Here is a 21,736-nt window from a genome sequence, read left to right as displayed (position 1 = left end):
ATAACAGCGATGCATTTAACGGGAGTCACTTGAATCTAGTTTAATTCACATTTTGTACACACTGGCTAAAAGGGATAGTTAACCCATAGAATACATTTAGTTATTTATTCACCCTCATGCATTTCAACATTTGATTGTCTCTTTGAACCAAAGTGGCAATGTTTACAAAGTGATATTTTGGGTCTTAAGGTAAAGATTGTGAGACCTTCATAATCTCAATACTCGATATAGTAAATTGTGATGCTTTTCTCAGTAGATGCTGGGTTGAAAACAACCCAGGGAATGAAGGTTAAAAACTGAAGATCAAAGAAAGCCATCGAGGGTATATGGGGAACTACTCCTTTACAAGAACTCCCAAGATACTGGCAAAAATGCATAACATCCCCTGATATTGCGGTAGGACCTGCCACTAGATGACAGTAAAGCAATACCACGTAAATCTAGTAAAATGGACCACTGTTCACTTAACGGGAATTCTTTTGGAAACAAGTCTCACGCATAAGTCACATGAACACAATAATTTATGCGTGTGTGCCAAAAATAAGCAGTTTTAAATATCAGTAATAGGCCAATATTAATGGTCCCTGACTAAAATATTTTTGTTTAAAGTTATCCCTGCTGGAGAAGATCTAATGCATTAATGATTAGCCTATATTGAGAATTTTATTGATACTACAATGTCTCTGATGGTCTCTACTGGTAATGGGTGGGGTTCCATTAGTGGGATGTTATGTGGTGATGGCAAGCCAAAGAACACCATTATATTAATCTTAAACACACTACATAAGGATTTTTCATTAGCCTACTGGTGGTTCATTATGGTCTTAGTATTATAATTTGTATTGTTTTTTTCTAGCAAGGAACGTAGCAAATGCGTAAAATACGACGGTATCCGATACCAGGTATCGTATGTGAAATGCATATAAAGCCAGTGTGTCATTTATCCATATATTTTCTTTCTATAAAGCTATTTTAGCGAAAGAATTTAAAGGAGACCAGCTAACTGTGATGACAGAATCAAAGATGTGGACTCGGGCGGAGTTGTCAGAGCTGCGAAAACTAGACAACTGTTGGATCACTGAGCGCGCTCCCGCGTCTAAGCGCGCTTTTACGCAGCGGAGCGCTTTTTGCTTTCACTGGGCTAAGGACTTTCAAAGGGCTTTACCTTCTCGCGTAAAACACATCGGCATCGTTTTCTTTTGGCTCTATAATGAAATCAACCCGAGTCATTTTGTAACGCAGAGTTGTTGGCACCAATAGACGAAGAAAAGGCGCTCGGGAAAAGTAGGCTGCGCGTTCTGAGAAGGGTTTGAGGGGTGAGTTACACATTGACTTCATGAAGTAATGATTTCCATTCATAAACAAACCAGCTGTGTAACATTTTAACATCGAAAGGAAGGCATCCTTTCCGGTTGGCACGTTTTGAAAAGAACAAATTGATAAACCAAAAAAGTGATTGTTAACGAAAACAATTGCGCATGTAAAGAATGCCTTTCAACAACCAACCAACGGCCATTTATTTAATTGCTAAAGTCAAACGATTACAGTTATTTGTGTTTTGCCTTTGCTTCTGTTTTTGTAGTTGGACAATATTTAACAATATTGTACGTAATTGTTTATGTATTTAAGTTTTTGTGTAATACCTGTTAGCCAAGTTTCCGGTTTGGTTGTCATAACGTTCATTCATTTAGTTCTTGGTTAGCCATTATAAACTTTCACTGCATTGCATTGCTCAAGATACAATTCACCAAACAGGATGTCGCACATTTAATCCTTGACTGAAGCTGCGGTTTTGACGCCTGAGCAGAAGGTGATGCTTAAACACCCTGCTTACTGTCTGTGCGTTCGGTCTTGGGATAGAAGAACACACTATTTTGGCATTAGTTTAAGTATTTTATATGACTGCTGCAAACAAATGATCCAAATGTAAATATTTATCAAAATAATGCATTTTGTTTGTTGAACAAGCACATGATAAACTTACAAGAATGTTACAAAAACATACTTTCATTTATAGTCATGTGGGAAAATGTATGTCTGCTTTTCATCAAAGAGCACCTGAGAGTAAACAGACAAATTACATTTGTTCTTATTACTGCTACAATTTGTGTATTTTCCTTGATTTGTGGCATACAACGGCTCTTAGTTTCTTCTTAATTTAAATACATTTTCGATAAAGTGTTACGATACTTCCCAGGTAAAGGATAATAACATATTTTAAGAGTCCTTTACCGATCCTATCCCATGTCCAGCCAGTGTTGCAGTAAATGTGTTGCAGTATAAAGTTATCATTATGGACGTGAGACTACTGTTGTCAGGGAATGAGGGGACATTTAGGTACCCTAAAGAAACCCCCCCATATTTATAATACAGTATATGATGGAAAAGTATTAATGGAAACGTGTATATACACCTTAAAACCCCTAACACAACTGTTATCTGTACTACACCTTTCAGATAAGTGACGAAGAGCAGATGAGAGATTATACAAGATAAGCCATGTTTATGGTGTCATTTTAAAACATATTGCCATTTTTGACCTCATTTGGGCTCATGTACTGATAAGATACAGAACAACAGGGTTAGTCAATGGCTTACTCATTTGTGCAATATTTGATGTTGTTTACTGCACAGAATAATCTCTCACCTGGTCTTAAGTGATCTCGAGTATTCAGGAAGTTCACGCTGCTGTGACAGTCTGTCCTGTTTTCCATGACATCACCCTGATGTGGAACGTGCCATTCATCTGTGAATGGTTACCTACTGTACTGTACTGCAGTATATAATGGTTTTTCAATTGCCGAGTTCATTTAGAATCTGAACAACCCTTGAGGTTAGACAAGTAAACGTAAGATGCCGTTTTGGGATGGAAACCCAGGTGAGTTATCCTTACATGTCCTGAATGATCAAAAACAAGTTTGTTTCTGGATAATAGTCAAAAAAGCGGTGGCATTTGAAGATCATTTTTAACCGATTTTTGGTGCTTTTTGTTTTATACAATGAATAGGGAATAGGGACTGAGGAGGTTAGTTAGTAATGTTCTAAAAAATGACAGGAAAAGAATGTCATACGAGTGTGAAAATATTTTTTTAAAGATTTTTGTGAACCAATTCTGTTATAGATTTTTTAACTTACATTTTTACTCCAGTGATTGTGGCGAGCTTATTTTTGTAACATTTTCCATCTGTGGTTGGTTGCTCTCTCACTTTTTGTTATCGTCTTGCGTGCTGTGACCAACTTGTTCTCCAGACCAACTCAACCAAGCTGTTCTATAACCACTATGTCTAATAGTACCATCATGTACTGTTTCCAAATGAGTACCACTGGTAGGCAAGAACGAACCAAATCTTATCCTGCTGTTAACATGATAATATAAAATTACATTTTAAGCTAATGGGATTCTGTGTGACATGTCTTTGTCACTGGCATGCTTTGTAAATTGTGGTCACAGCCTAATTGTGGTTTGTGACAGTAACACAGAAACAGACAGTGGTACATCAGTATCTAAGCAACACGAGCCCTCACTGTATTCCTCGTGTCCTGGTGTGACGCTCATGTTCTGTATATACGTCCGTTTGCAAGTCTGCTAGCATGGGGAAATCATAAGAGTGTTTTCATCTTTGGTTTTTATTAGAGAAATTGTTTGTCAGTTGGCCGTGAACCCGTGGACGCTTGTCTCAAAGAGATGTGGCCAAATTATTTCTGTGAAAAAAGGTCAAACAGTGCTGTGCGGTTTATTTCTACCGGACGGTTCCAGTTCACTGTCCTACGTAAAATTTTTAGGTTTAGGTTAATTTAAACTGATAATAACAGGCTTTCTATTTTGATGCTTTAAAATGCCGTTTTAAATTGTTCTGTGGGCAAGTACTAATATATGAAGTTTATAAAAGCATTCATCGAAAACAAGCATTATTACATTTATGGTTACATTAAAGGAACAGTTCACCCAAAAATGAACATTCTGTCTTCATTTACTCACCCTCACGTTTTTCAAATCTGTATAAATGTCTTTGTTCTGACGAATAAAGATATTTAGAAGAATGCGTGTAACCAAACAAGTCTTGGTCGCCATTGACTACCATTGCTTTATATATTTCTTTGTTCTGTTGGACACAAAAGAAAATATTTTGAAGAATGTAGGAAAGCAAACAGTTCTGGGGTACTTTTGACTACCGTTGTAATTTTTACCTATTGTGGTAGGTGGCCAAGAACTGTTTGGTTATAAGCATTCTTCCAAATATCTTTCTCTGTGTTCATCAGAACAAAGACATTTATACAGATTTAGAACAACGAGGGTTAATGTTGACAGATGTTTTATTTTTGGGTATTTTTTGTCCCTTTAAGTTAAATTGTGTGATCCCAGTGATAACACATGAATATATATAGAAATATATATCTTTTATAGAAAGAGATCCCAGTGACAACACGTGAATTTTGTATGGCAGCTAAAGCACCTATACAAGTCACTGTGTAAGTCTCATTTGTAAGTCGCTTTGGATAAAGCATCTCCTAAAGGCTAAATGTAAATGATATGTTTTTTTACTGAAAGATAACTGACAATTCACCTACAACAGTCAAGATGGTGTACCGAGAAGTTAAACCCACTTTTGTTGCCCCCAGGGTGTGGGAGAGGAGGAACTCCCATTTCGATGGCTTCTACTTTGGGCTCGGGGCCCGACGCGGGTCCTGCCATCGGGGCCCAGCACTGCATCACGAAGGTAGAGCTTTCTGTCTGCGGCTCCAACCTGCTAGACCGTGACGTGGCATCAAAATCTGATCCCTTCTGTGTTATTTTTCAAGAGGTGGAAAGCAACTGGGTGGAGGTAAGGAGCAGTAATGTTTTTATAGGAGTAACTGTGGGGTCAGGAGGTGGTTGAGCGTTTATAAAACTGGTGACGGGTTAGCACATAGAACAGAAATACATATATGTGGAGATGCCTTTGAGGAAGATACACACATAAATAGTATTTAATTAGGACTAATAATAAAAAGGAAGTTAAAGCATATGAGTGTGTGTATGGTCTCTATGGGACTGCGCTTTGAGCAGTCCAATCATCACAGACCCATGATGCTGGTCAGAAGGGCAAGCCTGCACATGAAATCTCTCTTTCACGGCACACTGTAACCATGGAAACAGCAAGGGAAACAAAGGAATGTGTTTATTGTAATGCAGGATCAAATGCATTTTAGAAAAGGATGTGTTTAACTGATGTGTAGACTGCTTAAGGATTAACGGGCAATGTCAATGATTATATCAAGAACGCTTATTATGATTTACACAATAAACTATTTTTTATACCAAACTGTAGCACAGATCTATAGTGACCATCACACTTTTACATCATAAGGGAGTATTGTATTGGTCAATGCTTATCTAGATAGCCAGTAGATGATGCAATGCAGATTTAATGTAGTGATATGCAGTAATGCAAATGTAATACAATATTATGCATGAATGGAATATATTGTATATAAACATTTCACACAGTATTTACTGGAAAATGTTTGAAAACAAAATAAATGTGTATTATAGGCTGTCAGTATTGTAGTAAGTCGGTGTCACAAGATGGCTAACACTTCTGTTAATTAGCCAAGCTGGAACGCTTATGTTGGCATGACAATTGAACAGCCCTCCCCGAATTCACATGGCCTCTGTTTGTATGTGCCATCAGATGGCTCGAACCGAGACCGCCATAAATAACCTGAATCCAGTGTTTGGCGTGAAATTTCAAGTGGACTATCACTTCGAAGAGGTCCAGAAGCTGAAGTTTGCCATGTTTGACGAGGACAAGTGCAGCTCGCAGCTTTACGAACATGACTTTCTGGGCGAGTTTACCTGCACACTGGGCGTGGTACGGTAGCATTTTCTTTGCTTCATCTGCTGCCAGGTCTATTATTATATTATCGTTAGACTCTTGGCGTCTTAGTTATGACAGATATCTGTCTATAAAGTCTCTACTCATCTGTTAAATAGGCCATCTGTTCTGTTTTAGATTGTGTCAAATAAGAAACTACACCGACCACTGATTTTAGCAAATGGCAAGCCAGCAGGAAAGGGGGCCATCACAGTAAGACACCAAATTCACACCAAAACAGATAAATAATTAATTAATACATATACATATACTTACATAGAGGGAGTTTTTTTAAGAACATCATGATATGCTGTGTTTGTTGTAGATAACAGCACAGGAGTTATCAGACAACAGAATAATCACCCTGACCATGTGTGGGAAGAAGCTGGATAAAAAGGTGAGTTAAGAGGTTGCACCAACCAATTCAAGCACTTTCGAAAGCTTTCAACCGAATATATGTCATGTTGATGTTTATTGTGCTTTGTATTTTTTAGGACTTTTTCGGAAAATCAGACCCCTATTTAGAATTCCACAAACAAGGGGATGATGGGAAATGGATGATGGTTCACCGAACAGAGGTAAAAAACTGAGTTTACATAAAAAAATTCATTTAGCAGACACTTTTATCCAAAAGGACTTATAAATGAGCGACCAGGTTAACATGCGCACCTTCCTACTGTGATTTATTCTTCGCAGGTCATTAAAAACACTTTGGATCCTGTGTGGAAGCCATTCGCAGTTCCTCTCATCTCACTATGTAATGGAGATGTGGACAGAAACATTAAGGTGTGTTCCAAGATATAGAGCATGATTGTAAAAAACACATCCCGATGAGAGAGAATTAGCGTTCGTGCCTTTTGCCACGTTTGAAAGATAATGTGTAATGCCACAGGTGCTGTGCTATGATTACGACAATGACGGAAGCCATGACTTCATCGGCGAGTTTCAGACCACCGTTACCAAGATGAGCGAAGCGCAGAACTCAGTGGAGGTGATCTTGCTTTAAATTACATTTGTCTAGTGAATGCTTTTTCCAAAGCAACTTATAGTAAATGCCACGTTTCATTTTGTCATTATGTTGAACCCACAACTTTTGCATTGTTCGCACCTGCAGGAGCACTAAAGCAGCAACATTAACACAGTAAAACTGTTTAATTGTCTTAATGCGAGAAGTAAAGCTTGGCTCACGGTAATGCCTGTCACTGTTTTGCCAGAATACTACAGAATTTGAGTACTAGCTATGCCTCATTATCTGGCATAATGAAGCTGGGAATTAGTGAGTGAAAGAGCGAAAGACAGAGGGAGATGGAGATGGAGAGAGAGGAGGTGGGAGAGAGTAACTGGCTCTTTTGAGATGCAAATCAATTGTTGTACCGCTGCCTTGTTTGTCAGAACAGGCATTGTGTCGCCAGTCACAGTTAAACAGAAAATGCATTAAAATCTCCAGGAGCAAGTGCTTGGTTTTGTGCACTAATAAACAATTATGCAGCATTCGTGTATTGACACTCTTCTGCAGAGCATTAGCTAGAAGATATGATGTATTTTGTAGGGTGTTGTAAATGAATTGAGCTCCTGCAGTGATTGTCACCCATCTGGCTTAATGCTACGTTCTCATCTCTCACATAAAATCTCATCTAGAACGACTCTGATGCCATTTTTTCAGAAGAGATATTGTGTCATTATTGTATTGCTGAACATTATGTGTTGCTGTTATTGTACACAATCTAAATTAAAATTATTAATAACAAATGTACAAAAACTCTTTATGTAATAACAAGGTTGTAGGGGAGATTAACACTTATGGTTATCGGCTAATGCCAATGACTCACTGTTTTTTATAAGAATAGTTCACCCCAAAATGAAAATTCTGTCATCTGTAACTCAGTCTCATGTCGAGTCAAGTCAGCTTTATTTATATAGCGCTTTTTATACTTTTCATTGTTACAAAGCAGCTGTACAAGAAAACATTGACTATAAGCAAAACAGAAAAGGTTATGCAAGTCAAAACACAGGTCAAATATCAGACACAGTATAAATTCCTATAAGCAGTGTTAATTAAATAAGACTATACAATTCTAGCAGCCCCCCCTGTCATTTCAAATCTGTATGGCTTTCTTTTTGGTTTTGTGTCCATACAATAGAAGTCAAGGGGGACCAATGTGTTTTGTTTATCAACATTCTTCTAAATATCTTCTGCCGTTTTTGCAGAAGAAAGAAAGTCATACAGGTTTAAAATGAGAAAAGGGTAAAGTATGACAGAATTTTCATTTCGGGGTGATCTATCCCTTTGGGTTTGTGAGTGGTCTGTAACGCAGTACTCTCTGTTAACAGGTCGAGTTTGAATGCATCAATCCCAAAAAACAGAAGAAGAAGAACTACAAAAACTCCGGGATCATAGTTCTAAAGTCTTGCAAGGTAAATCATTTTTTTGCATTATTCAGAGGCAACAAAAAGCAATGTAAAAAAACTTGTGCGTGCCAATGAAAGCACATTATGTAGCGCTCATGTGTCATTCGATTACGTATTATTTTTCCTTCAAAAAGGTTTTTAATTGTGACTTTGCTGAAAGGAAAGAGTAGTTTAATGGTGCTAAATCCTTATTAAATGAAATGTATTAATAATAGCACAAAACACCTGTCACAGTCACCGTAACTTAAATTGCCTCAGCCGATGGATTCAGTCACTAAGCAGAACACGACTCAAGTATTTAGTCTCACATTATACGCACACACACACACATACAGTCCAATGTACAGAAAGTCTATAAAGGTGGTTGTGTTATTTTATTGATATTTGCTATTTAAATTCTTTATTAGATCACAAGGGATTACTCCTTTCTGGACTATATTCTGGGGGGCTGTCAGCTCATGTTTACTGTAAGTATAATAACGTCACCTCTTTATGGATCTGTGTGTGGGGGGGTCATATCATGCATGCGAAATATTAAAATATAATTTGTATGCAGATGATTTTGAAAATATTCTGTCACTCACGCTATTTCACCTGACAACCACAATGGCAATGAGAGTATCATATGTGCATGGCTGGTCTGTTTTACAAAAAAAATCACATTTTCAATACTCAGGGTCAATATCAAATTGAGTGAACACAGTCAAATCTCTTTTTACACGCTGTCCAGTTGAACTCGCTCTATATGTGGTTCCTATATATGACTCAATTGCTGTCACAAGTGTGATTGGTAAGAAACGATAAAGTGAGTGAAATTCACAGGTTGCTATAGTTACAGTGCGCCGCAGTGTTAAGGTCCATGTCTCTCATTTGAAGCTAAAGACAGAGAGACACAAGGGATGTGAAAGAGAGAGATCAAGATAGCGAGAGAAGTGAACAAATGAAAAGCGTTGAGAAAAGTGAATTGTGTGTCTTGTATCCAGTGTTGGTTAATTTACACTATTGAATATGTAATTAGTAATGAATTACTTTTTTAGTGTAACTAAATTACTGTACAAATTTTTCTCTCCAAAAAGTATTCAATTACTTATTACTAATTAGATTGTATATCCCATATCAACCTTGATGATTTAAGTGATTCAAGGATAGACATGCAACGGCTCTTTTAATTTATTAAAATAAATAATATAAAACTACATAAAGTATTTTTAAAACCTTACCAAAGTATTACAAATGTGAGAAGGATACTTCAAAGAATGCATTTTGAAGATTGATGTCAATTCCACTATTGTATATTACACAGTAATTAGTTTGATTACATCAGAAGCACTGTAATTCAATTACAGAAAAAAAGAGTAATTCCATACTTTACTTTTTCCATGGTAAAGTAATTCAATTAAAGTAGCAAATTACTTAGTAACTAGTTACACCCAACACTGCTTTTATCTCATGATGCAAATTTTAATTTGCTGACCATATGATGATCCCTCATGTCAAGATACCACCTGTATTGATGTTTCTATATAGATTTCCTAAAAAATGAAACGAAAAGCTTTTTATGGTGGTATATAAAAACATCTGGCACTCATGGCAGCTTTATGGAGGCATCAGAAGCATTATAAGTAAGAGGACATAGACCATTTGTGAGTTGAGTTAGCATTAGCTGGCCATTAGTCTGGTTCATCGTCAGCATTATTTAAGAAAAAAAGAAGCCTACGTTTATGATGCCATTGTTGTCCGATTTTATTGTTTGTTTAAATGGCTGCAGTGAGACAGCCACCCTCTCAAAGTAATGGAGGAGGATTTGTAACAGGCACACTGGGAAAATAGAGTAGACATCACTATGGGTTATTCTCATATGCCGAACTTCACAGCCTGGTCAGCCGGAGGCCATGACAGGAAATGTGAGGCTGTCAACAATAAAGAGGGCCTCATTCTGTCACTTCCTATTTCCTCATCCTCACATTTCCTCAACACTGGTTTTCCTTTTGCCACATGAGTCTGTTTTTGGCCTCAGGAGAGGTGTTGGTACTGTGGGTATAGGTGTTCTATATGAATTGTGATACAGGAAGCTTAGAAACAGAGACGTTGTAGGGGTGTTGTGAGGAGCGGGTCTTAAGGACCGCCGTTAGACAGAGGTGTCAGATCTCTTGAGCAGATCTTATGTTTAAAACCCACTTGGTGATGTCAACATTGCCTTTAGGTTCCACATGAGCTTTGAAATTAGAAAGCGTATGAAAGGGAGTATCTTATCAAAGCTTTTTGAATTTTAATACACATGGCCGATTGGAAGAATCCTGAATTTTTGTTTTGTGGTGAATTGTTTCCTTACGGATGTGTGTTTCTACAGGTTGGCGTTGATTTCACGGCATCCAATGGAAACCCGAGGGAACCGTCCTCTTTGCATTATATCAACCCGATGGGCAGCAATGAATATCTGTCCGCCATATGGGCCGTAGGCCAGATCATTCAAGACTACGACACGTAAGTATCCGTGTTATTAATAAAACACCAATTAAAAGTCTACACATGGCCTCAAAAGCAGAGTGCTGAAATCACACCTTCTTGTTCACCCTTTATGTCCACAGGGACAAAATGTTTCCTGCACTTGGTTTTGGGGCTCAACTCCCACCTGACTGGAAGGTGAGAAAAAGTGTAACGGTGTGTGCATCAGCGTGGATGTGTCCACGTATTATAAAATGTGTGTATTCATATAGAAACTGGTTTTCCTTTTAATAAATCGATCTATTAAAATTTAGTGTGAAATCTTGCTCAAGTCTTTGTACGTGTGAAATGCAAACCAGAATTTTAAGTGTAATGCAGAGAGATAAAGAACATGAATAATACTACTCGCATATCAAATGATTATGCGACTGTCATCCCATCTGTGTTGCCATGACGCTGGAGTGAACAAGGAAGTCTGAGCGAGAGGCTAAAAAGGCAGAAGGAACGATGGATAAATGGGATTGTGTGCTGTGACTGTGGTGAACATCGATTGCGATGAGCCAAAGATCTTTGTGAAAAAAATTCACTGTATTGCAGTGAATCGGTTATTGAATTGGTAGTTTAGGACATGGACAGGCTTTCTAAATTTATGCCACTTTAAACATTGCCAATATAAATAGAAAGCAAAAAAAATCTCCTGTTTGAGTAGTTGGTTGGTGGACAATTTTCAATTTTCTTTTTTTCATCTTATATCACAGGTGTCCCATGAATTTGCAATCAACTTTAATCCCACCAACCCGTTCTGTCTAGGTAACTTCGCACACATATTTTGAATTGGCCGTTTTAGACTGTAGCATCTTTGCAGAAGACTTACAGATGAAAATGATTTGTTTTAAATGTAACTTGAGAGTTTTTTGCACTTTTCCAGGTGTGGAGGGAATCGTTCAGGCTTACTCCAACTGCCTGCCTCACATCCGCTTCTATGGACCCACCAATTTCGCCCCCATCATCAACCACGTCGCCCGCTTTGCCACTCAAGCCCTCCAACAGGACACAGCAGCTGTAAGTATTTCCAAAACACATTAGGAAGCAGCTGCATACTTTACAACAAATCTTCCCAGAATAAGTTTAGTTTAATTATAATTCAGGCTTGCGTTGATTTTCGTGCCTTGCTATAATGTAGGTTCACTTCCCAAAGATCGCTGATCAAGTTGCTTGCCATAAAAAAGCAGTGCCCCTCAAGTGCAAACCAATGTTAAATTCTCAGCTGTGAAGACTGCATGCTCCAAACTCATCCTGTTCGGCAAGTTTAGTTTAACATCTATACTTAAAAACTATTAGCTTATTTGGATTGTATGGTCAGATTGCTTACTGAATTGAATGTTTGCCATCATTCGACTGTGATGCGCAAAGCACTGGAAGTCCATGGAAATAAAAGCCTCTGTTAAATGCCTTCAGTATTAATGTAATAGACAGTTTCTTGCATGTTTTAAGTCAGCAGTGCCTTGTTTTGGTATTTAACAATTAGTGGCTTCCCATGAACAGAGATAAGACACTGTGTCTTATGTGTGTGCATCTGCGGTGTCAGAGCAATTCTGGACAACGAGTCTCCATATAAAAGCGTCATTAGTCTTTTCGCATCCTATTACTCAGCTGCAAAAGCACTTTCAGTCTGTAAGACTAAATGACTGAAACCACATCGGCTCCACACCCACTTCACACAAATCCCTCCAGAACTACCTTCCCTCTGCTCGAAGAGGAACAGTGCTGCACTGTTTTCTCTCTCTAACTGGAAAACATTGTAAGCTCCTTAGAAAGAACATTCCAGAAAGGTATATCCGGACAGGCCTCCCTTTTCCACAACAGGACCGCACATCTGTTCCCACAGTTTAACTAACTCTGTTAATCTACTGTGAACGTGTGTGTCATTTGCTTTTAAAGGGGAGGTATGTTATTCAATCTACAACCTTGTGTGTAGTCATTCAGTATCCTAATATTCTACACATGTCTTCCAAAGCTACAGGACAGCTTTGTACGACTACATTTTTGGGTGAACTGTTCCTTTAATAGGTTTGTCATAGTCATGTTGTTTTGCTGGGGTGTACACAGACGTCTAATAGATACCAGCACTGACCCCGGCACAGCAGAGTCTAATTGCTCTGTAAGACACTGGGAAAATGTGCCTCTGGTTGTTAGTTCAAAGTCTGCCGAGAGCCTTTGAACGGCGCACTGCAGTGCACACAATTTCTCCTGCTCTTATTATCAGCCCTGTGGAAAACAGCCATTAAAATCCCTTTTCAATTATAGCTATTTATAGAAGCTGATTCAGCGAACAAATGTTCCCTTTTTTGCAGTTGTTCAGGGGTTTTAATGACTAATGAGGCCGTGCCCTCAGGTTTGCTCCGTGTACAGGCCATCCACATAGGATCGCTTCAGAGGAGAATGGGAACGGAGTGATTGTTTTGAGGAAGCTGAGCTGTGCACAATGTAAGACGTCATACTGCTGAATAGCTGGAAAATCATTATTATACACAGCGGTGCATAGAGTTGGGTTTAGGTAGAGAATTTAGTGGGAGAGAAAAGCTTTAGAGGATGTGATCGCATTTTTGTTTACCTTTACCTTTGTTATTTACCTTAAATAACTCAAAGATCTTAAATTAGGCAAACTGAAAGTTTCACTAGGGATACTTTGTCCAGAGCCGTCACAATATGAGATTTCCACTACAGAGGTATTATGGCCAAAATAATAATCAATTTGGATATTATCGAAATCTCTATTGAAAGATAAAAATTCTGCCAACAGTCAAATTCTTCTTCAGTTTTTTGTTTCCTCTTTCTTTGTCCAAAAAGAGGCTTTTTTACCTTAAATCAAAATGTTGCCAAAATGAACGCAATGCCACTGCCAACTATGTTGAAGTGTCAACCAGATACGGGTTGTGAATTATTTACAATATCTTCCTATGTGTAAAGTATGTGTATAGTATTAACATGATATTAAGACATTAAGATATTTATTTATACAGCGCTTTTCAAAATGTGCATTGTTCCTTTACAGGGGAAAATAAGAAAAACTGAAAAACATAGCACAGTGCATAGTGTATATAGAACAAGCAAGATCATTCTAGCAAATAATATCTAATATATGGAGTTTCCCAGTGAGCAAGCCAACAAGGCCCTTTGGTGAGGAACCCAAACTCCAATGGTCAATAATACCCAGTATCAACCGGAGGGCCAGGTCCCCTCAGACATGGCACAGCTGCACTCAGACTTTGATTAAAAGTTACAGAGTAAAAGTTTATGAAAAATAGGGAGAACGTCAATTTTTTAAAACTGTTTTGGTCTAATTTTGTTTAGGTCTAATTTTGATAGATATCAGACAACAGGGGAATGTTATAAGCAGGCAAAATAGTAATGGCATAATGTTACTGGGTATAACTTCAAACTGCTGTCATGTGATGTAAGTTTAGCATTAAATACTAAGGGGATGCTCAGATGGTCACTTTGCTCTTGGGTGGTGATGGAATTGCCTGAGATGGAACTGGGATGGTCAGTCAGTCTGCAGGCCCTTGCAGGAGGATGGCGTGGGATGTTCAGATATAGCTGGCATAATCTCTAGTTAGGGATGGGTATATGACGTTCATCTGGGTTTGGCGTAATCTCTCCCTACATCGGGATGGGCATCCCGAGGCAGGGGAGGAAGGGAGAAGGAGAATAATTTGCTTAGCAGCTGTTCATTAATTATTTTATTTATTTTGCATATTATGCATTAACTGATTGCTTGGGTGAAAAGATGTGTCTTTAATCTAGATTTAAATTGGGAGAGTGTGTCTGACCCTTGAATAGTATCAGGAAGGCTATTCCAGAGTTTCGGTGCTACATATGAGAAAGCTCTACCCTCTGGTGGATTTAGTTATTCTAGGTGTTATCAAAAGTCCGGAGTTTTGAGATCTTAGAGAGCTTGATGGGTTGTAGTGTGATAGAAGCTATGTTAGGTAGAGGCTAAACAGTTTATAAGTAATTAAAAGAACTTTAAAGTCAATATGATACTTAATGGGTAGCAAGTGAAGGGATGATTGTATTTTCTGGACCTGGTTAGAACTCTGGCAGCTGCATTCTGAACTAACTGTAGTTTGCTTACTGATGATGCAGGACAACCACTAAGTAGTGCATTACAGTAGTCGAGTCTTGAGGTCACAAAAGCATGAATAAGCTTTTCGCGTCAGCAACGCGTAGAATATTTCTTAATTTGGCAACATTTCTAAGGTGGAAGAAGGCTGCTTTTATGACATTTGAGATATGATTTCCAAATTAAAGGTTGCGGTCTAATATAGCGCCTAGGTCTTTCACTGCATTTGTTGGTGTAACAGTGCAAGCCTTCAATTTACAGGTTATAATCCGAAATATTCTGTTTCCGTGTCTTTGGACCAATAAGTAATATTTATGTTTAATTAGAATTTAAAAGAAGGATAGCAGGAAGGAATCAGGAGGTCTTGATGAGATATATAGCTGAGTATCATCTGCATAACAGTGAAAGCTTCCATGTTTTCTAAAGATTTTGCCAAGGGGCAGCATGTATATGGAGAATAACAAGGGTCCTAAAACCGATCCCTGAGGTAATCCATTAATTACTTGCGTTAGATTTGACGATTCCCCATTTAAATGAACAAATAGATATCTGTCTCATTAGTAAGATATGAACCATTGTAGTGCCTGTCCCTAAATAACAGTATAAATGTGTTAGTGATCTAAAAGTAAGTTATGGTCTACAGTATCGAACGCAGCACTAAGGTCAAGCAGGACTAGGACTACAATTAATATTGCAGTTCTGCTCCCTATATTATATTTTTCACTTAAATCCTTTTTGTATTACATTTTATATGACTTTTTCTAAATTTATTCAGTACTAGTACAGTAATTAGATTCTAATGAAAATACTTTGTTGGGATTAGTAAAACCTTGTAATAATAATGGCAAAAAGTTAAATGTTTAGACTCATTGCGGGAATGAGAATTTTGCAGTACATTTATTCATTTGGCAGACACTTTTATCCAAAGTAATCAGAACAGCATGAGAAATGTACTTACTTTTCTTTAAAATTAGTTCACAAAGGTTCTTCAAAAGGCTTTCATTTCTTTAAATAAATAATATTTTTATTTTAACAAATATATATTTTTCATTTTTAATAATAATTCCATAATTTAATTTTAATAGGTTTATGTTGTACGTGTTTTAGAAATGTGTACACACAGCCGATATTCTCAAATAACACCACTTTTTAAAATGTCAAAATAGATGGACAGTAAACTATATATTTTATTCATAATAGTACAGTCAGCCCTGATGCTCGTTGAAAACATCGCGCCACATCACAATTATGCTATAACCTGGCTGGAAGAGTGCAGGAATTTTCTTTGGCAGCGGTTCATGAGCTAAATGCAGTGTTTCGCTCGCACTTCATGACAAACACTTAGTGTGGTAGGAAAATGTAATAGTTAGTTATTACTTAACCTCCTTTAGAAAAGCCTAGAACGCTTTCTATCCTTAATTGCACCCTGTCACCTCTAAAAGATAAAAACGGGTAGTGAAGAGAGAATGGCTGAGAACAACAGAGCCTATTTTGATGAAATGTTTTTAACAGTGGTTTGTGAACTCCTCAAGTGTTTCAATCCATAGTCATTATTTGTAACCACTACTGGGACATACACAGTCCACTGTTGGTGGAAGTCCAGCGGCTGCATTAGCAGATGCTGAATGTCCAAACAGTGTCTTTGTAAAGGCTACAGAATCCACCTGCATTTTTGTCATACATTGACAATTTTCTTTGAGCAATTTTTCTCTGCAAATTTTTTATATTTCTATAACTTTTAATGACTCACGTAATATTTTTCCAAAATTCCTAAGGATTCTTTTTTAATTGTTGACATGTAGGAGTACAGAGCTATACAGTTTATTTGCATTGCTCAGATAATTTGGTCTTGCAGCGTCTTTTTCGGGAAGTGTTCTGGCGTTTGATCTCTGTATCAGTTTATTTGGAACAGTATATAGGTTATTTTATGTGTGTTATTTCACACAGTTACTGGTTGGACAGCCTGTTAGTTTTGTTAAGCCTTGTGTTTATTTAGGAAGGTTAAACCAGTGCTCGCAGGAAGTGTAGCCCACAGTGTCTCAGCGATACAGTATGGCGTTAAGGGCAGGGGGCACGGCCTCGTTCCTCATCTGATTCTGTTCCGCATGACTGTACTTCTCATTTCGATCGTAATGGACAAAAAAATAGGGAACAGCCTTTACTTTGCTTTCCACTCTTTGCATTGCCGTCTTTCTAATATTTATCGACCTACATTTAACTAATAAGAAAAAAGAAAGAAAATATATTTTGAGTGGTAGTTGCTTGTATAAATATCAACACAATGTCAGGTTGCTATGGGGTTGAGAGTATCTATGGTGTTGCTACAGGGTAGGGGTATTCAATTAAAGTTCCAAAAGGTCCGGTCTATATTTTCTATCGGGCAAATAAATAAATATTTTATCAATTTAGCCCAGTTGGATTTACTGAATAAAAGATATGATTCTTTATCAAGCCATTTATTTCATATTTTGATAAATGTATGTATATGCTCTGTGGTTTTTAAGAGAATGCTTGTTATAATAATTAATGTGATTATGAGATGTTAGCCTGGGTTTTCACAGGGTCACAAATGTTTACATGCTGACTAAAAATGAACGAAGCAAAGGTCCGGATCTGGACCCGTGGTCAACCTATTGAGGATGACTGCTATAGGGTTTTCTTATGTCCACAGCACAGTGCAAAACAAGTTTTCCACTTACGATTTACAAGATCCACATTTTAAGGATCCCTAACTGTAAGTACGAGCAATAGTAATTATGACGTTTGCTTTAGCAAACCACTAATAAGCCACGGTCTGCATAAGCAATAAAGGAAGCAAGAGAAATTTAATTATGCAGTGCTGTTTAGAGACATATGACATAGACATTATTCCACAAGAGCAAGATAAGCGCATTCCATGAAAAGGGAGTTTTACATCACATCACCTGCTTATTTAAGGGATTTGGGCTGGAAAACCAACTGGGTGACTCGCAATAGTGCTTGAAGCTTTATTATATTTTTTGTTTTGCCGATATGTTTAGGTAAAATCGTAATTAAACATTGCATGTGTGCTACAGGATAAAGTCTTTAAGTACTGCATAGACGATGAAGCAAAGCTAAATTAAAACAGGAAAGAAAGTGTTAAGTGTTAAGGAGCCGTGGCGGAGAGCAGGAGGGGATCGTGACAGCATAAATCCCCTCAGCACACTTTCTCTCTCGCTGTCTGTCTGTGTCATGTGGGGGGAGGGCGCTGTGGCTGTTGTAACACAAATTTCACCACATTTTGTCATTAAATCTTTAATCAACCTCAGTTGTGGCTAGATTAAACATCCCACTAGTGGTTCATGCTGAAGCACATTACTATTACTGTTGGTTACATTTCAGAGTTTTTAGAAAACGAAAATAGTGATGCTTTGATACCTCAAATCGTTTAGTTTTTTTAGGAGAGGTGTGCTTTAGGATTTCATAGAGATTGGCTTTATGGTTTTGGTCTGATAAGAATCCCACTGATTTAAATTGATTTTGGGATTACCGAGCCCTTAAAGGGATAGTTCACCCTATAATGAAAATTCGATCATCATTTACTCACCCACAAATTGTTCCAAATCTGTATAAATGTCTTTGTCCTGATGAACACAACGAAAGATATTTGGAAGAATGTTAGCAATTTTCAGTTCTGGAACATCATCCAATACCATAGTAGATTTGTTTTCTTCTTCTGTTGAACACAAAATTAGATTATGGACTCTTCTTCAATAAATAAAGAGATTCCATATCCAGGCACTCTCATAGAAATGTGGTTATTTAAAAATCATTTATTTTCTATTAAAAACTCCATACCAGGACTTCATCAGGGTGTAAGACTGATATTTTGAATCAGACAGATAGTTTAGATAGAGAAAAATATTTTGAAGATATTTTGAAGGATTTAGGCTTTAAAATGTTCCTACTTTGGTAGTGGATGATCTCCCAGAACTGAAAATTGCTTAAATTCTCTCACATATCGTTCACTATGTTCATCAGAACAAAGAAATGTATACAGATTTGGAACAATTTGAGGGTGAGTAAATGATGACAGAATTTAAATCTTTAAAGGAACAGTTAGCCAAAAATTAAAGCTCTGTCTTCATTTGCTCACCCTCAAGTTCCAAATCTGTATATATTTTTTCTGATGAGCACAGAGAAGGATGCTTGTAACCAAACCGTTCCGTGCCACCATTGACTAACATAGTAGGAAAATTGCTTTAGACATTTCTGTTAAACACAAAAGAAGATATTTTGAAGAACTAAATAGTTCTGATGCACTTTTTACTACCATTGTAATTTTTTCTACTATGGTAGTCAATGGTGGCCAACAAATGTTTGGTTACAAGCATTCATCCAAATTTATTTCTCTGTGTTTATCAGAACAAAAAAATTTAAACAGATTTGGAACAACCTGTGGGTGAGTAAATCATTGCTGAATTTAAAATTTGTCCCTTAAATAGCTACCAGTATGTTATAAATAGCCGTGGCCTCTTTGTATTTGGGCCACCTAGCGACCACCTAGCAACGCCCTAGCAATCACCCGGCACATCCTAGCTACTGCATAGCAACCTGCTGACAACCCCACAGTCATACATGTGTTACTGCACAAGCTCTTTTTAAAATGTCCCGTCTGTCTCTTCTGTAGCAATACTTCACACTACTGATTATAACTGATGGAGTGATCAGTGACATGGATGAGACACGTCACGCTATAGTCCAGGCTGCCAAGCTGCCAATGTCCATCATCATCATCGGGGTGGGCAACGCTGACTTTACGGCCATGGAGTTTCTGGATGGTGACAGCAGTGTGCTGCGATCTTACACCGGAGAGGAGGCAGTCCGAGACATTGTGCAGTTCGTCCCATTCAGAGACTTTCGCAATGTAAGTATGACCTTCTCTGCACTTGAGAGTTTATGTAATCTTGGGTTATCTTGTTTTAACCTTGTTTATGCTTTACCAAGGGTCAACAATGAATCCGGATCTAATCCATAAACCATTACCTTTTTCTTAAACTTGGCTTCCAGGATTTGTAAAGAATAACACAAGGAATGTTAAAGACTATAACTTAGGGATAGTTTACTCCAAAAAATACAAATTCATTGATTTATTCACTCTCATGTGAATAAATCTGTATATGACTTTGACTTCTGGAACATAAAATGTATTTTGAGAAATGTGTCAGTGATTTTGTGTCCATACAATAGAAATCAACGTGGGCCAGTGTTGTTTGGTTACCCACATTCCACAAAATATCTTCTTTTGAGTTCTGCAAAAGAAAGTCATGGAGGTTTGACATGAATAAAGATTTTATTCGTGAAAGCCCCCCCCTCAGTTATATAAGGATTGGTCACAGTCAGGGATGCATAAACTACTTCTCACAATAAGTTTCATAAACGGTTACATAAAAAGGTGGACTAGTGTAATTGAAATCTAAAAAGTAAGACTGATTGGTCCTTAAATAAATGCTAGTCAGTGAGACTAGTCTTAACTTAGCAGCTAAGTTTATGTAACTGGCCCCAGGTCAAAAGTCTTCGCTGGACAGCTTTAAACTCTTAATATTATGGAGATCAATTGACCCAAAGGCTTCAGCTTCCACATATAATCAATATTGCTGTTGCCACAGATAGTTTCTTGTTGTTCTAAACTGAATCCGATCCTGGATCATGTATGTAAACAGAATCAGCTGTAGGAATGCGAGTGGGCGCTCTGTGGGCCATGTGATTTCCTCAACAGCAGGAGGGAGCGGACAGCGCTCTTTAATTTGGGCTCCATTCAGAAGAAAATAAAATTAATTTAGCGCAGCTGAGAATATGGAGGGACGCAGTGCCAACATTTGCCATCAAATACGTCTGCCATTCCTTCGTTTTCATGAGATGGAAGTTTGATTTAACAAGTCCTCACTGCCAACGTGTACTTGAATGTGCATATTCAACGATGTTGATGTGTTTTTGTTGTTCTTGCAGGCTCCGAAGGAAACCTTAGCCAAATCCGTATTGGCGGAGCTGCCTCAACAGGTCACACAGTATTTCAAACAGAGGAACCTGTCGCCTAGCAACACGAAGCTGAAATGAGCACACGAAGCCTGAAGTTCACAATGCATGTTGCCAAAACCTAACTGTTTACAAACCCCCCTTGACCAATTAAACGGACAAAGTGCATGTTTTTCTTGTAAATAAGTGTTTTTAGTAAATGTTTTTATTTATTGGTATATATATATATATATATGACAACACATCAGTCGAGATGCAACGGCTATTTGTGTCTTATCACAAAATAAGTAACAGTATTTGGCTGAATGTAACTTTATACTACCATGTTCTGTGTTTTAAAGAGTATCTAATGTTGTGATTTGTATTTAGTGATGGTACCATGGTCAAGGTGGTGTTGTTGATTTTGTACAGTTTTATTGGTTGTCTGTTTTACTCAGGTCAATAAATTATATTTGTGAAAAGCACAATCGTGCGATGCTTGCGTTGGAAACCTGAACTTTAGATCGCATAACTGTAAAAACTGGGTGTGTAATTACGGCAACTCGTTGTTTGCGAGTCAACAAAATGCCTTCGTAGAATAACAAGATTCAACACAATATCAAGAGCCGTTTTGTACTGATCAACAAATTCAGCACCTTTGATGTAGATTTATTCAATGAGAGCACACACACATGAGAAAGATCTTTATTTTTCAATCTCTCCTCACTGGTTATGTTCCAGTGAACTATCACACGGTTTCATTTTTACACGACACAATTCATGAAAATTCCAGCATTTCTTTGCATTGCAGCATATTGATTTTCTTTTAAAAATAACTCAAACGAACTTAAAACTCAACCAACATATTGGAACATCTTCAAACAAGCACTGCCCATCCAACGTCTGATTTGTCTTGTGATGATAT

At 37.6% G+C, this 21,736-nt stretch overlaps 1 protein-coding gene across 1 annotated transcript; it reads left to right on the top strand.

Moving 5' to 3' along the window:
- Nucleotides 1-1,046: 1,046 nt before the first annotated feature.
- cpne2 (copine II) lies at nt 1,047-21,296 on the top strand. The gene is made up of 16 exons (XM_079465321.1): nt 1,047-1,316; nt 4,621-4,823; nt 5,673-5,852; nt 5,994-6,068; nt 6,181-6,252; nt 6,350-6,433; nt 6,552-6,641; nt 6,748-6,846; nt 8,187-8,270; nt 8,672-8,731; nt 10,615-10,748; nt 10,853-10,907; nt 11,468-11,519; nt 11,638-11,771; nt 19,487-19,723; nt 20,806-21,296. Exons 2-16 carry the CDS (start codon nt 4,650-4,652, stop codon nt 20,911-20,913), a joined length of 1,638 nt encoding a protein of 545 aa, XP_079321447.1. The 5' UTR covers nt 1,047-1,316; nt 4,621-4,649; the 3' UTR covers nt 20,914-21,296.
- The last annotated feature ends 440 nt before the right edge of the window (nt 21,297-21,736 follow it).

Source organism: Barbatula barbatula (genome assembly GCF_947034865.1).
Source record: "Barbatula barbatula genome assembly, chromosome: 10".
Lineage (NCBI taxonomy): Eukaryota > Metazoa > Chordata > Actinopteri > Cypriniformes > Nemacheilidae > Barbatula > Barbatula barbatula.
The sequence above is the reverse complement of the archived record's forward strand: the minus strand, read 5'-3'. Positions and strand labels throughout refer to the sequence as shown.

Coding starts and splice junctions, on each gene's coding strand:
- cpne2 (XM_079465321.1), top strand. CDS start 4,650: ATGGCTTCTACTTTGGGCTCGGGGCCCGACGCGGGTCCTGCCATCGGG. Junction 6,847..8,186: donor AAGCGCAGAACTCAGTGGAG/GTGATCTTGCTT, acceptor CTCTGTTAACAG/GTCGAGTTTGAATGCATCAA. Junction 11,520..11,637: donor CACCAACCCGTTCTGTCTAG/GTAACTTCGCAC, acceptor GCACTTTTCCAG/GTGTGGAGGGAATCGTTCAG.